We start from the raw sequence: 14,706 nt of genomic DNA, 5'->3' as shown, positions 1-14,706 counted from the left end.
TCTGTAATGCTAATCACAGCTGCTTCTGTGAATAATTTTAAGGCTCTAATCACATTGTATAATGAGCTCTCTAGTCAGAACTAAACATTGTTCAGTAAAATAAAGCATAACATTCATAGCAACATACATGAAGCAAAACATGTCATTGTGTGTATGTATATATTGTCCTTTGTGATAGAATATGATCTCGAGAGTGGAGATTTTTCCATTTTTATGTTCATATCCTCAACATCTAACACATTGCAGAGATAAGTATAGGGAAAGGGAGAGTTTCTAGACAAGTGATTTCATTAATATAGGAAACTCCCCGATAAGGAAATTTCCTTTACCAATACATGTTGGCACCTTCTGTACAATTTACAGTCTTAGAGAGTTGCCTAGAGCACTCAGAGATTAAGCTACTTTCCCAGGGTCACAGAACCAGTTTATATCAGAAGTGGGATTTTGTAGCACCAATGCAACATTCCTAGTGCCTATAGTGGCTATAAATTTGTTGGTATAATGCTGAATCATAAAATATAACAGACTCTCCACATTGAAGACAGAACCAAAACATGTATTCAAACACCACAAAGCTGAATCCCAACACCAGAAAGCCAAATCCATCATAGCAACAAAGAAATCTACACACAATAACAATACAGAGAGCTCTGCCATCCCCAAGCCTTCCCCCTGTTAGGGCCTTCCTACAAACCAATACTCAGAGCTCACTACCTGCTTCCTCTCTCTCCCTCAGTTCTAACCAATAGGACCAACTTCCTGTAAGCTCTAGTCTATGTCTGCCTCTTCCTGTTCCACCTGCTAAATAAGCTCCTCCCATCGTAGCTTTCATGTGACTCAAACTCATGTGACTCAGGCTTTCATGTGACTTAAGCAGGTTACATGGGCCTATTAATGAATGGGAAAGATAAAAGATATTCCCATTCCATTCACAACATATTAACTATATAGACTTGACCCTAGTTCTTCCTGCTTTCAAGACCAGCTCTCTGTTCAAAATACCACCCTACTTTTCATTTATTAAGCTCCAAGTAGGAGCTTAATAAATGCTTATTGGTTGGTTGCATGCTTCTGAATGTCTTATTATATTGCTTTTGTATTGTTCTTTCCTTCTGGAGCCTTGATATTTCTATCTTTTACCCCATTTTTTTTTTTACTAGGGCCTTTTTTTTGCTTGCTCATTTTTTAGTTGCCCTTTTCATTTTTCTTCATGGTATTTCTTTTCCTTGAAAAAATCCCTTTCCCCTCTGTTTTTTGTTGTTATCTCACCTCCGTTACTGCATTTGTTCTTTATTTGAGGTGATGAAGAAGAGCTGTGCTTAGGCGTGGGAGCCATCTTTCCTTGAGGGCTGCTTTAACCCAAGATAGAGGCAATTTTAATGGGAATCTACTCGTCCACTGAAAGTTTAGTACCCCCTATCTTCTCTGGATATTGCGAGTAGCTTCCAAAACTACTGAGAATATGAGCCAGGTGTGCCCAGTGTTGAGGCTCTAGCTGTGGAGCACAGCCATTCCAACATTTCATTGTGTGAAAGTAAGATTCAGAACCTCCTGGTAATGATAGGTAGTCAGGGAAGCTTATTAATGAAACAGTAAATTGGACACCCTAATGAAGACTCCAAACAGGGAAAGTAGGGAGAAATTCAGAAAGAAGAAAAAACCACATTTATTTAAAAACATAACACAACTATTGAGGAGGCCTCCATTGTTCTTTAGATAAAACTGAATTGCTTTCTCGATCATGTGTTTCCATCTGTGTTACCAACTTTGTCCTATGGCCATTCTTTGTCAGCCCAAAACTGCCCAGTTTGTGAGAGGTAAATTATTTTCCCAGAGACAAGTTGTTGGAATGACTTTACTTTCTCTTCTGAAAAATAACTGGTATTTATATTGTGTTTTTTGCAAAGCACTTTGCATTCTTTACTTTATTTGGTCTCATGATAGCCCTCTGAAATATTACAATTATTATTATCTCCACTTTATAAAAAAGAAAAGATGCTCATGGATATAAAGTAATTTGCCTGGGTTCATGCAGTTATATAAATGGTGTAACCTGGACACAATTGGCAGATCTGGTGGGCTACAGTCTATAAATTTTCCAGTCTGCAAAGGGCACATCCAGCTGCTTCTAAAGAGAGGGTGATGAAATAAAGCATTAAGGATTGTCTAACTAGGAGAAAAATGTTTGGAAATAGACTCTGGTTTTTGTTTGTGCTCAATGCAACTTCAATTCCAAATATGAACAACAAATAGAAAAGGTACTTTGGGGAGGTTCGTTTTGCATGTAGTGATCAAAAATTAAAATTCTTTTCAGTATTTCTCAAAATCTACTGTTTAAAACAAAATAATGAATCAAACAAGATACAAGGAGAACTTTGGCCAATACAAATTCTTCAAGCATTGTCTTTACACTTGTCTGATCTCTATGTAATTTGCCATAGTTACAAGGGGAAAAATGTTATAAAGATCTCAATTTTATGTACACATGAGAGAAACTCAGGATGTTTGTCAGAATTGTATTTTCTTACAGTGCTGGTGCTCTCCAGGGGGGGAAATGTGTACATAACATACTTTTCAGCTTACGCCACAGTATTAACGTTTTCTCCATGACTTTCTTAAGTGTAGACAAACAACATAATAATAAATCGATTCTTGATTTCTAGTTATTATTCATCTCGGAAGTGTAAATGCCCACAATAGAAATTTAGCAACTGATTTACATGAGAGAATTAGAGATATCTTGAGCACAGTATTATTCATGTATAGTAGCCTGGTCTTTAATAAAAAATATTTTATTTTTTAGTTCAGAGATCGAAGACGGTTCTATAGCCCAACTTAATGTTAGCTTTAAAAATTGCTATTTTAGACCTCATTATTTTTTTTTGCCTTTTTTTTTGGAGGGCAATTGGGATTAAGTGACTTGCCCAAAGTCACATGGCTAGTGTGTCAAATGTCTGAGGCCAGATTTGAACTCAGGTCCTCCTGACTCCAGGGCCGGTGCTCTATTCACTGTGCCACCTAGCCGCCCTTAGACCTCATTATTCTTAAGCATTTAAGATGTTTTCAGGATACATCCTCTCTTCTCTATCAACCCTGTTATTACTATACTCTCATTAGTACTGGCAGCAGAAAAAGAATGGGAAAAGAAGGCAAAAGGGAAAAAAATGCCAATATGGGTCAGATTCCTATTCTTAATGATTTGTGGTTTCCCTTAGCCCCTTTCTTTCCATCTTTTTTTTTTAATGGGAATTAAGTTTCATTCATTAGATAAGTATTTATTGTTAATTACATGTAAAACACTATACTAGTAACTACGGGAAGTATAAAACAGCATAGGGAACATAGTGATATTGGTTGTTGGTATAAAGCAAGACAGGAGTCACAAATTCCAGTGGCTCCAACTAGGTCTTTTTGTCTTCCTCTTGAGTTAATTTGTATAGCAAATAGGAGCATTAAAGGGGGTTTAAAATCAATCTCTTCACCCTGGTTCTATCCAAATCCTTTGCAGTTTTGCTAAATAGAGTCTCTACAATGATTTTAAGAGGGCTTAGACAAGTGAACCATGAAAAGGAAACAGTTTAAGGACATTTCAGGCCATGACTCAAATAAAAATTTAAACTGGAGGACCAGGAACAGTAAGAGGAAAAGAATTAAGAAAAAAAAACTTTTAAAATTCCTTAAGGCTTTTCCAACTGGTGACTGGGGTTTGGATTCTCCTCTTCCTCTTCCTCCTCCATATCATCATCATCACCATCATCATCATCATCAATCACCACTACTAACATTTATATAGCACTTTAAGGTTTGGAAAGCACTTTATACCAATTATATAATGTGATTATAGAAAAGCTAAAGAAAGTCCTCCCTTGGGCTTTCAAGATAAGGAAATGCCAATTCAAAAGATGCCACAAAATGGCCAAGAATCAGCAAATGTTAGCGAAGAGTCACTGAGATCCTGAGATCTTGAGCCAAGAACAATGGTGGTATAAATAATCCAAAGAGACAAGGCAGCAGGCAGAACAGAAAAATCTCCAAATCAATGGAGAAAGCAGCTCCTGTGACGACATTGCCACTGGACATCAATGGCTCTGTGGCATCAGAAACATGAGTTGTTATGGTGATCCATATTCCATGGCCCAACAGATCTACCCCATGTGTGCCATTCCATGTATGTTTCTTGTTTACATACATTCCCTGTTTCCCCTCACACACTAGTGTCATAGAACCCTGTAGGAATGAGTACCCACCGAGTATAAGAAGGAATCTTCTTGTTACTTTCATGTTATATTGTTGAATTACATGTTTTTTGAAGTAATGTATCCCCTAGTTGGTGGGTAAAAGAAATCCATAAATGGAGCTTATGAGTTACGGTTTTTAGTGGCCACCAATCTATATTCACCGTGTGCTTGGGACCCAGAATAATGTTCAAGGGTGGCCACATTGGCCATAATAGAATGTGATGTATGCATTATAAAGGTGCTAATAAGGTACAAGGAACATCCAGAAAGAGAGACCACTTAAGACTGGAGACAAAGGCAGGGAAGAGTGTGTGTGTATTCCCAGACGTCATATTTTGTTATTGATATTCAATTGTTTCAGTCTTTCCCCCAGTTGGTATTTTCTTGGCTGAGATACTGGAGTGGTTTGCCATTTCCTTCTCTAGCTTATTTTACAGATGAAGGAAACTGAGGCTAACAAGATTAAGTGACTTGCTCAGGGTCACAGAGCTGGTAAGTATCTTAGGCCAGATTTGAATTCAGAAAGATGAGTCTCACTGATTCTAGGCCTGACACTCTACCTTACCTACCACACCACCTTTACTTGGCTCATATAGGCTGACTAATATTTCAACAGGCGGAGATTGGGGACATAGCATTCCAAGTTTAGAAAACAGTGTGAACAAAAGGGTGGAGGAAGGAAATTGCGGTATGTACTTGGAGAAGAAATTGTTTAACTGGAACCCAAAAAACCCAAAGGGGAATAGCATAAAGTAAGTACTCCTCATGCTTATAGACACCTTTAGCACCTACCTATCATCTCCTAGAGCCTGTAGTCTCCTGAAATTCCAAATTAAATTTCTTTCTGGTTGGCAGTTACTTGGTAATAAATAATATTTATTTCTTCCTAAGGTAATATTTTACATCATTATCAATTACATTTTTATGCTTTTTTCAATGAGCACATGTGGAGTAATTAGGAATTAAATTGAGTCTGAAATACTGAAAGAAACAGCTGGATACTATCCTTGGCAAGAGTAATTTTAAATTATTTTTAAATGCTGATGTTTAAAGCATGGTACAGCAGAAAGGGAAATGGCACTAGGGTCTGAGCACTCAGGTTCAAATCCTATCCCTCCTGCCTACTATCATTGTGACACTGGGTAAATCAGCCTCTTTTGGCCTCTGTTTCTTCATCTGTAAAAGGAGGGCAGTGTAGTAGATGATTTTAAAAGTCTCTTCCACCTTTAAATCTATAATCCTATGATCTCTTAAATACTGTTTGCCTGTAACTTATTAAGTATCATTAATCTTATTTTGTAGCTTGAGGGAGCTATATAATAAGAGGGTGAAATTTCTGTGTAAAGCCAACTCCAGGAGATAACTCGTAGAACTGCTTATTTGAACCATGGAGAAAAGGAAAGCGTAGGATGAACATTAAACAAACACAAATGTTTGCACCTACAGCATACAGAGCTCTCTGCTACACTGTTTTCCAGTATGGTTGGGTCAACAAATTTCTTTCATCCTGCTGTTTATTTCACAAGAGACTTTGATGTCCCAGGGCTTGGAAATAATATAATCTCATTTGCAAAAAGGAAATTTGTAGAACCTCATCACAATGGGAATTTACTGCAAGCACAAGAATCAGAATCAGGAAAAACCTGACTTTGAATCCTGCTTAAGATGCTCCCCAGAAAAGTGACAAACCCCTGTTTGCCTTAGCTTTCTTATCTGTAAAATGAGGATAATAAAAGCACCTCCCCCCCCAAGTTGTTGTGAGGATCAAATGAGTCACTATTTGTACAATGCTTTGCAAACCTTAAAACATGACACAAATGCTAGCTACTGTTATTTTAGAATTTTTCTTTTTGGTGCCATAGGCTGGCCTGGGACTATTTGAGGATGGCTGAGTGATGATGAAGGAATGGAACATAGACTCTAAGTTTAGCTGTCTTTCCATGACTCCATGGTGGTTCTTTCTAAAATCATTGCAATTGTTTAGTGAGAGCTAGTGTCCTCAAAGAGCTAACATATTGGTTATTCAGGAGAGGAAGGGAAGGAAGGTGAAGGAAAGGGAAGGAAAGGGAAGGGAGAGGAGGGAAGGGGAGGGAAGGGAAGGGAGGAGAGGTGAAAGGAAGGAAGGGAACGATTCCCATTGGCCAAGAAGATCCTGGGAGAAGTTCCATTTTTGCAAATGTGGTATACCCCAAAAGACAAAGACCCAGATACAGACAAAGTTTCAAACGGGTTTAGATGAAACAAAATGATATTTTGGTATTTTTGCAAAAGGTCTAAAGCTCTCCCAATTTCCTTTAGTGGAAATAATGAGGAAATAGGTTGTTTTATACACAGGATGGCACCCTTCATGGTGACTTACAGGCAGGTTGGGGGTTGTGTGTGGTTGTGTTGCAGTTTGTCCTTTGTTCTTGAAGAGGGACCATGACATCAGGAAGATTATGCCGTGACTTGCAAGTGAATTGGATTTAAGTGAGGGAGGGCTGTGCAAAGTCAACAGCCTCACTTTCACCTCTGGAGCCATCTGGGTCCAGTGGCCAGATATAGCTCAGGATAAATGGAGATAGCCCAGGATGCAGTGGGAGACCTCGGGTTTTTTAAGGTAAGGTCTTCCTGAGTTCTCACTTTGACTGAGGCAATGCCCATTCAATGACTAGGACTGTTTAAGAAGTGAACCCTTTAATAATAATAATAAAAAAATCAAACTGGGATGAGGAGACACTCAGGGTTTCTGGCCAAAAGAGAAACAATAGGGGATGAGAGCAGGGAAGAGATAAATTAATAGGGTGGCTAAGTCTGAATTGTTGGGAATATCTTTTCTCTCCCCTTGTTCTCTGATTGAACAAAACCTTTTAGATCCTTCCTGTTCTGCCTTTTCCATTCAAACACTGGCAGAGGGATTCCCCACTATGCCTAGCTTCCAAAAATACTTCTATTAGATTCAATAGGACAGCTTCCTGTAAGTAATTTTAATTCTTTACTGACTTTAGCTGCATCGAAGGCTGACTTCTTCAGCTATGGATCAAGGTAACAATTTTAATCCCAAACTAAAACATGTCTGACTGCTTTAACAATAGGGCTTCCCTTGATAAAATATAAACTCCTGTAGGGCAGGGAGTGTTTTGATTTTGTTTTTTATATCTTCAGTACTTAGCACAGTGCCTGGCACAACAATCATCAATGATTGTTGATTGGAAAAAAAAATCATAGGGTAAGCAATTCAAAAGTGAAGCAATTAAGACTGTTCCACCTATCGGATAAGGTTTAATTTCAATTAAAAAAAATATAACTCTTTCAAACATCTCAGTGATGGTGCAACTTGCCTCCCCTCCCCAACTCTTCCCCACCAGATTGATGATTTCAATGATGTGGCAGAAATCTTGGTGTGGAAATTTCCTACATTGGTGCAGAACTCCACACATAGCTTTCACACAGTTTTTAGACTTGACTGGGGGGTACTGAGAGGTTTAAAATGACTCATCCAAAATTACACAACTTGTATATATATCAGAAGCACCACTTGAACCCAGATCTTTCTGACTCTGACCAATGCCATGTTCCCTATCTAGGGTGTGATAATAACATCCAAAAAGCAAAATACTAATAAAGGTATTGTTCTTCCATTTTAAAAAATGAGTGTGGCAGATATTCCTCTCAGTCCTAACCACTCTCAGAAGTTCAAACTGAGGGAAATAGATTAATGAGACAACAGAGAAAGTAGGAAATGTATAAGAGATTACATTTTGGAGAGAAAAGGAGAGGACAATATTCAATTATTAAACTTTTAGTATTTGCCAGGCACTGTGCAAAATACTTTAAAATATTGCTTCATTCAAACTTCACAACAACCCTGTGAGGTAGGTGCTTTCACACTGCCTATTTTATAATTGATGAAATTATAGTCTTCCTGACTCTAGACCCAGCGCTCTGTCCATTGTGGCCCTTCACTGACTCTGCTCCCTCTTCGTCCTTGCAGGGACTTCATGCCATAAGACTGAGGTGTCAGAAAAGGAAAGAGAGAGGGGAGTGATTGCGAGTCACACTCCTCAGCCATGCTGGTTACAGAGAGTAGCCAGCCAGAGCACAGAGATCGATAGTTCGGAGCAGCAGTCACCTGTCAGACCCGGGGCAGAAAGAACTAGTATGGGGATTGGGACCTAGAACAAGCATGAAACCTGCCTACCAGGTTTGGGAAAGTCATTGTTGCCATGGTGAAACAGATCTGGAACTTGGAGCCAGCAGCTTTTGAGAGGGATACCAGCAGTTGAGATGGAAGGACAAACTTCCCTCCCACAGTGTTCCTTTGATCCCGATTAACATAGACCCCTGGCCCTGAAAAGGGGTCCCAGACATGTGATTTCTTCCCCTAACCTTTCACTACCTGGAGAGAGTGTAAAGAGAAGCTGGAAGTGGAAGGGAAGTTTGGGGAAATGATTAATTTTCCTGTTGTTTCTTCCAGTGCAAATATAATGTGTGTAGCCATGGAATGGATTGCCTATATAATAAAAATATAGAAAATTATAAATGACGACAGATCCTGAAAGTGGAGTTGAGGGTTTGATTTTTCTGTTTTAATAATTTTGAAAAATATTCTATATTATACTTTAGAATTGAGAAACTTCAACCAAAAAGTCAGCCCTTTGAAGTCTGAAGCTTGGCAGATTTCTGAAGTTTGCAAAGAGGGATGAAGATGCCTTTCACCAGTCATTTAATTAGTGTGATGCCCCATTCCCTGTAGGATTATAAAAAGCAGAGACATAAACCTGGTTCAGTCTGGTTTTGCTCTTGTAGTTCTCCATGTGACACCCGGGAAAACCCAGTACTATATAATTGCCAGCGTATTCTTATTACAAACTCAATATCTTCATTCCATTCTCTTTATATATTTCTCATAGGACATTGTTTCCAGATCCCTACTCATTCTGGTCAATCTCCTCTGTTTGTGTTGTCTTTTGTTGATTTCCTTTATAAAATGTAGTGCAGGGAAATGAGCAAAATAATTCCAATGAGATAAGACTAGCACATCCCGCCATTATTGCAATAATATTTGGTAATACCCGAGTTCAAATGTGGCTTCAGATACTTGACCCTTACTAGCTGTGTGACCTTGGGTAAGTCACTTAACCCCAATTGCCTTGCCCCCTCCAAAAAAATAATATTTGTTAACGTTACCCTTCATGAAATTTGATGGAATTGGGTCATTTGTATAAAACTGGACATTAGATCTTAAAGGTCAAGAAGGTCTTCCATGTATGGATCAATGGGTTTAATCCCTTAAACTGTCCAGAGAGCCTTGCATATCAAGAGGAGAATGAAAAAAGGAGACCTTTGTATATTGAGTAACATTTATTTCTGCATTCAGTATCAAGTACATAAGTGCAAATATTCAAAGTTCATAATTAAGTCCATTAGGAACTACAGAGAAAGTAATACAAATTGTAATAAAGTTAACAAGCTGGTACTCTTCAGTTACCATACATGTAAATCAGCCTATCAATCCCATACAACAAAAGTACTGGGTATTTATTTTTGTTTTTCCTTTTTTTTAAGTTATACAAAATTGGTTACTGTAAGTATTACTGACTTTTCATTTGTGTGTGTATGTGTGTGTGCGTGCTGGAAAAACACCAAAACATCCACCTACTATTCTATATATAGTTATTAAAGATTAATTCAACCAGCGACTCAGTGACAGTTCACCAAGCTAAATGGAACATTAAAAGTTACATAAGCACTGCAAAGAGAAGGGGGGGAAGGAGGAACACTAAAGAAAGATTATTCAGGGTCTCGCCATCATGCACTTTTTAAGCAACACAAAATAAAAACCATATCCACTACACATTTTGTCTTTACTATACTATAGTGCTCGACACAAGTGATTGCAGATATTTTTAAGAGCACAGAAACAGCCTAAAAATAGCTGTTGAGAAGAATATGTTTCTAAGATCAAGGTATTGGGAGAAGGAAACAATCGATTTTCAGTAAAGTGTAAGAATAGAGCTTTTACCACTCCTGTTTAAACTCCTGTTTAAGCCCTAGTTGCCTGCTGGAAATCCAGTTTACTCTGTCTGCCTTTTCGCTCCTGGGATTTTGGCCTGAATCCTAAAAATGAAAAGCATTATAAGTTCAGAAGACAATTCATCACAAGTCATTGCTTATGAACATTACTTTATCATTTCAATATATGTCTTTGCTTTATCTAACCACATGATATCAGATAGCAATGCACCTTAGGAGTGATTGATATAAAGGTGGGTTTGGCAGCCAGGAATCTCTTAGTGTTATATACTAAGAATGGAAAGTCAGTTTGTCTAAGTCAATCTCTTTTGTGTTTGGAAAAAAAAATCAGTTTCCAGGCAATATTTTAATATGCTACTTTAAATTTTAGAGACAGGGTGATTATGCTTAGGGGATGTATTTGTATAAGAAACATGTCTCTGTATTTGTGTAAGAAGTATAGGGAAAGAACATAAGTTTTCTTTTTACAAGATTATATTTGTTTTTCTAATTGCTGATGTTCAATATAATTTAAAACAGTAGAAGAGATCATATATGCAAATAAATGTGTATAAAACTGTTTTTGATTAGAAAATAGCAGATATGATGAGAGCTATCCATCACAATGTAGGCAAATTCTACAAATTATATTTTTTCATGCTATTTCATGCTTTACTTAAATAAGATGACACTTTTCAAGTTTGAAATCGCGCAGTTTAGGGCAATGCTGTCAAAACTCAAATAGAAAGGGGGCTACTAATTCATACATAAAGATCCTTGAAGACTGCATATTGGAGCAGGTAGGTGGCACAGTTGACAGAGTACCAGGCCTGGAGTTTGAAACATGAGTCTTCTTGAGTTCAAATCTGACCTCAGACACTAGTCATTTAATTTGTTTGTCTTTCTCAAGCATAAGAATGAAAGGTTCAGGGGCAGCCAGGTAGCACAGCGAGTAAGAGCCCTGGCTCCAGTGTCAGGAAGACCTGGAGATCGAATCCTGGACTCAGACACTTAGCACCACACCCAGAAATAACTGGCCATGTAACCTTGAGCAAGTTACTTAACCCCGATTGCTTAGAAAAAAAAAATGAAAGTTTCAGTATTGCAATGCTAGAACAGAATAAAAATTAAAGACTAATTTACTTAGAACAACTAATATACTTAGAGCAACATGTATTTCTTGATTTAGTCAATCAACAAACAAATTAAATTCCTACTATGCTACAGGCTAGATGGTGCAGTGAATAGAGTGCTGGGCCTGGAGTCAGGAAGACTCATCTCCCTGACTTCAAATCTGGCCTCAGACTGTTACTAGCTGTGTGACCTTGGGCAAGTCACTTAACCTTGTTTGCCTTGGTTTCTTCATCTGTAAAATTAACTGGAGAAGGAAATAGCAAACCACTCTAGCATCTTTGCCAAGAAAACCCCAAATGAAGAGTTGCACACAACTGAAATGACTTAACAACAAATTGTATTTTTATTTTGTCAAATATTTCTGAATTATATTTTAATCTAGTTTGGGCAACACTTGAGAGTGTTATGGACAGCATGTCTAGTCTTGGGCACAGAGTTTTTTCATTTATAAAAATGAGAAAGTTGGATTGGTGACCAATCAATGAAACATAATATAGACTCCTTGCTCTGAAGAGGTTTAAAATCAAGACAATATTCCAACTGTGCAAATGTATTATGGAAGCTTCATTCTAGAGTAAGTCTACATCAGGGAAATTATTCGTTTTAGTTCTACTTTAGACACCTTGTTAATAATATCTCACATTTGTCTAGTACTTTATACTTTTAAAAGTTTTTGACATTTGTTTCATTTCATAGAATTACAGAATCTTGAAGCAGGAAAAGACTTTTGTAGTCATCTATTCAAATTTTCCACCCTGTAAGCATCCCTATTACAAGATCCCCGATAGGAGGCATTAAGCTTTTGCTTTGATATTTTCAGTGAGAGGAGGCTCATTAGGGTAGGGAACCTGCAGCCTCGAGGTCACGTGTGGTCCTCTAGTTCCTCAAATGCGGCCCTTTGACTGAATCCAAACTTCACAGAACAAATCCCCTTAATAAAAGGATTTGTTCTGTAAAACTTGGACTCAGTCAAAAGACTGTACCCAAGGACCTAGAAGGTCACATATGGTGTCACACAGGCTACAGTTTCCCCCCTCCCCCCCTGCATGAGATAATCTGTTTGACGATTGGACAGCTATTTGAAAGTTATTTCTTATATTAAGCTAAATCTGCCTTCCTGTAAATTCTACCCACAGCTCTTAGTTTTGCTCTATGGATCAACACAGGACAAATATGTTACCTTTTCATCTATGATATCTCTGCAAATATTGGAAGAGAATTACCATGATTCCCCACCCCTGACGCCAAACCAGGTGGCACAAAGTGATAGGCCTGGAGTCAGGAAGACCTGAATTAAAATCTTGTATCGGACAGTTTTTAACTGGGTGACCCTTGGGCAAGTTCTCATCTTGGAATGGGAATAAGAGCACCCCCTTCAAAGGCTGCTATGAGGATCAGATGAGAAGCTTTGTGGGCTTTAAAGAACTAGTTAAGTGTTATCTTACCATTAATCCAAAAGGAACATCTAGATTTCCTTTTTACATTCCTCATAGGACATGATTTCCAGATTTCCTACCATTTTGGTCGATCTCTTCTAGTTATATTACCACTTATCAATTTCCTTTATAAAATGTGGTGCAGAGGAATGAAAAGAATAAATATTCCCAGTGTGATCTGACTAGTCCACAAAAGTATGTGATCTAGAAACTATAGATCCTATGTCCATGTGGCCTTTTAAAGCAATCACATGCCACAACTGGTTCATAGGCCTGGGACCAACTAACTCCCCCTCCCCCAACTGGATTGTTTTTACAAGTACCAGGTTAAGCCAGGTCTCCCTCAGTCCATTCTTTTATAATTGGATTTTTGAATTCCAGAGTGCCAGACTCCAAGAATCTCAGCATTGGCAAGGATCTCAAAGGCTACCTAATCCACCCTATTCCTGTACAGTAATCTCAACAACATATCTAACATGGAACTAATTCGGTTTTTGTTTGAAGCCTGCCAGTGTAGGAACATTCGCTATCTCTTAAAACAGACAATTTTACTTTTGGGCATCCTTAGGAAGTCTCCCCTGAAATCAAGCCTTAATCTGCCGCTTTGTAACTTCTACCCATTGTGTTCTGGGGCCAAGGAGATTTTTACTCTCTCTTTAAATGCCAGCCCTTCTAAAACCTGAAGACAGTTATGCCTTTTCCCCAAAGCCTTCTTGTTTCTGAACTAAACATTCTCAGTTCTTTTAACTGATCTTCATTCTTCAGGATCTTGATGCCTACTTGCCTTACTCTGGACACTCTCCAGCTCCTCAACAGTTTTTTTATAATGTGATACCCATAACTGAAGACAACTTTCCAGATAGGTGCTGACCAGGGCATCTCATTAGTCCAGAGTTTTAAATCTGTTTTAATGAAGCCCAGAACTGCATTAGAGATTTTATTTTTGGTGGTTGTACTACGCTGAAATCTCTAGATGGTTTTTGAACAATCTAATTTCCCCTCTGTTATATTAGACATGTTGTTTTTCTTTTCATCCAAGGCTATGGTAATCTGAAAAACCCTGGCTTTGGGGCTCTTTGAGATCTATAAATCTCATGAACCTCAAGCTCATGAGGCAGCTAGGTGGCACAGTGAATAGAATACTGGGCCTAAAGTTCAAATCCAACCTCTGACACTTCCTAGCTATGTGACCCAAGGCAAGTCACTCAACTTCTGGTTCCCTCAGTTTCTTCAACTCTAAAATGGATATAGCAGCACCCACCTTTTTTTAATCTTTTTTTTTGGAGGGGGAAAGGCAGGGCAATTGGGGTTAAGTGACTTGCCCTAGGTCACACGACTAGTAAGTGTTAAGTGTCTGAAGCCGGATTTGAACTCAGGTCCTCCTGACTCCAGGGCCAGTGCTCTATTCACTGTGCCACCTAGCTGCCCCAGTCTCTTAAGGCTGGTGTGAGGATCAAATAAGATAATATTTGTAAAGCACTTAGCACACAGTAGATGCCATATAAATTCGTATTCTCTTTCTATCTTCCTTATGCTCCTAGCTGCTTCAGTTCTAGACAAATATCCTCCTGACTCACGAATTTCCATGTTAGGCATTTCTAGACCCAGGTTGTACTCAAGTGGGCATTGTCAGCCTCTCCCTGGCTCTCCCTTCCTCCAATATGAGAGATAAGAAACCAGCTAGACACGGCTGCTAGCAACTTAACTTCTTTGTACAAATTTCTTGACCTCTGCTTCACTAAAGAGCTCTCACATCTTTTTATCAAACTAAAAGGGGCAAGCAGATTAACAGTAGGATGTGTCACATCTAGAGTTAGGCCTTTTGAATGATCATTAATCAGTCTCCTTCTTCCTTCTGCCATGGTTTGAAGATTCTTGTACCTGCATCCCGGTTACTGCCCCCT

The 14,706-nt window shown here is 38.4% G+C and overlaps 1 protein-coding gene across 3 annotated transcripts in view; it reads right to left on the bottom strand.

Annotated features, from left to right (window-relative positions):
* Positions 1–10,091: 10,091 nt before the first annotated feature.
* Positions 10,092–14,706, bottom strand: part of RTN1 (reticulon 1) — a 277,572-nt gene continuing 272,957 nt past the window's right edge. For all 3 annotated transcript variants that reach the window (XM_069092057.1, XM_069092056.1, XM_069092059.1), the window contains one exon: positions 10,092–10,337. In XM_069092057.1, coding sequence (XP_068948158.1) covers positions 10,295–10,337 — 43 coding nt within the window. In that variant the 3' untranslated portion in view covers positions 10,092–10,294. The remainder of the gene's footprint in view (positions 10,338–14,706) is intronic.

Source organism: Petaurus breviceps, unplaced genomic scaffold (genome assembly GCF_028583685.1).
Source record: "Petaurus breviceps papuanus isolate PSGF00001 unplaced genomic scaffold, PetGlider_PUasm1.0 189, whole genome shotgun sequence".
Lineage (NCBI taxonomy): Eukaryota > Metazoa > Chordata > Mammalia > Diprotodontia > Petauridae > Petaurus > Petaurus breviceps.
The sequence above is the reverse complement of the archived record's forward strand: the minus strand, read 5'-3'. Positions and strand labels throughout refer to the sequence as shown.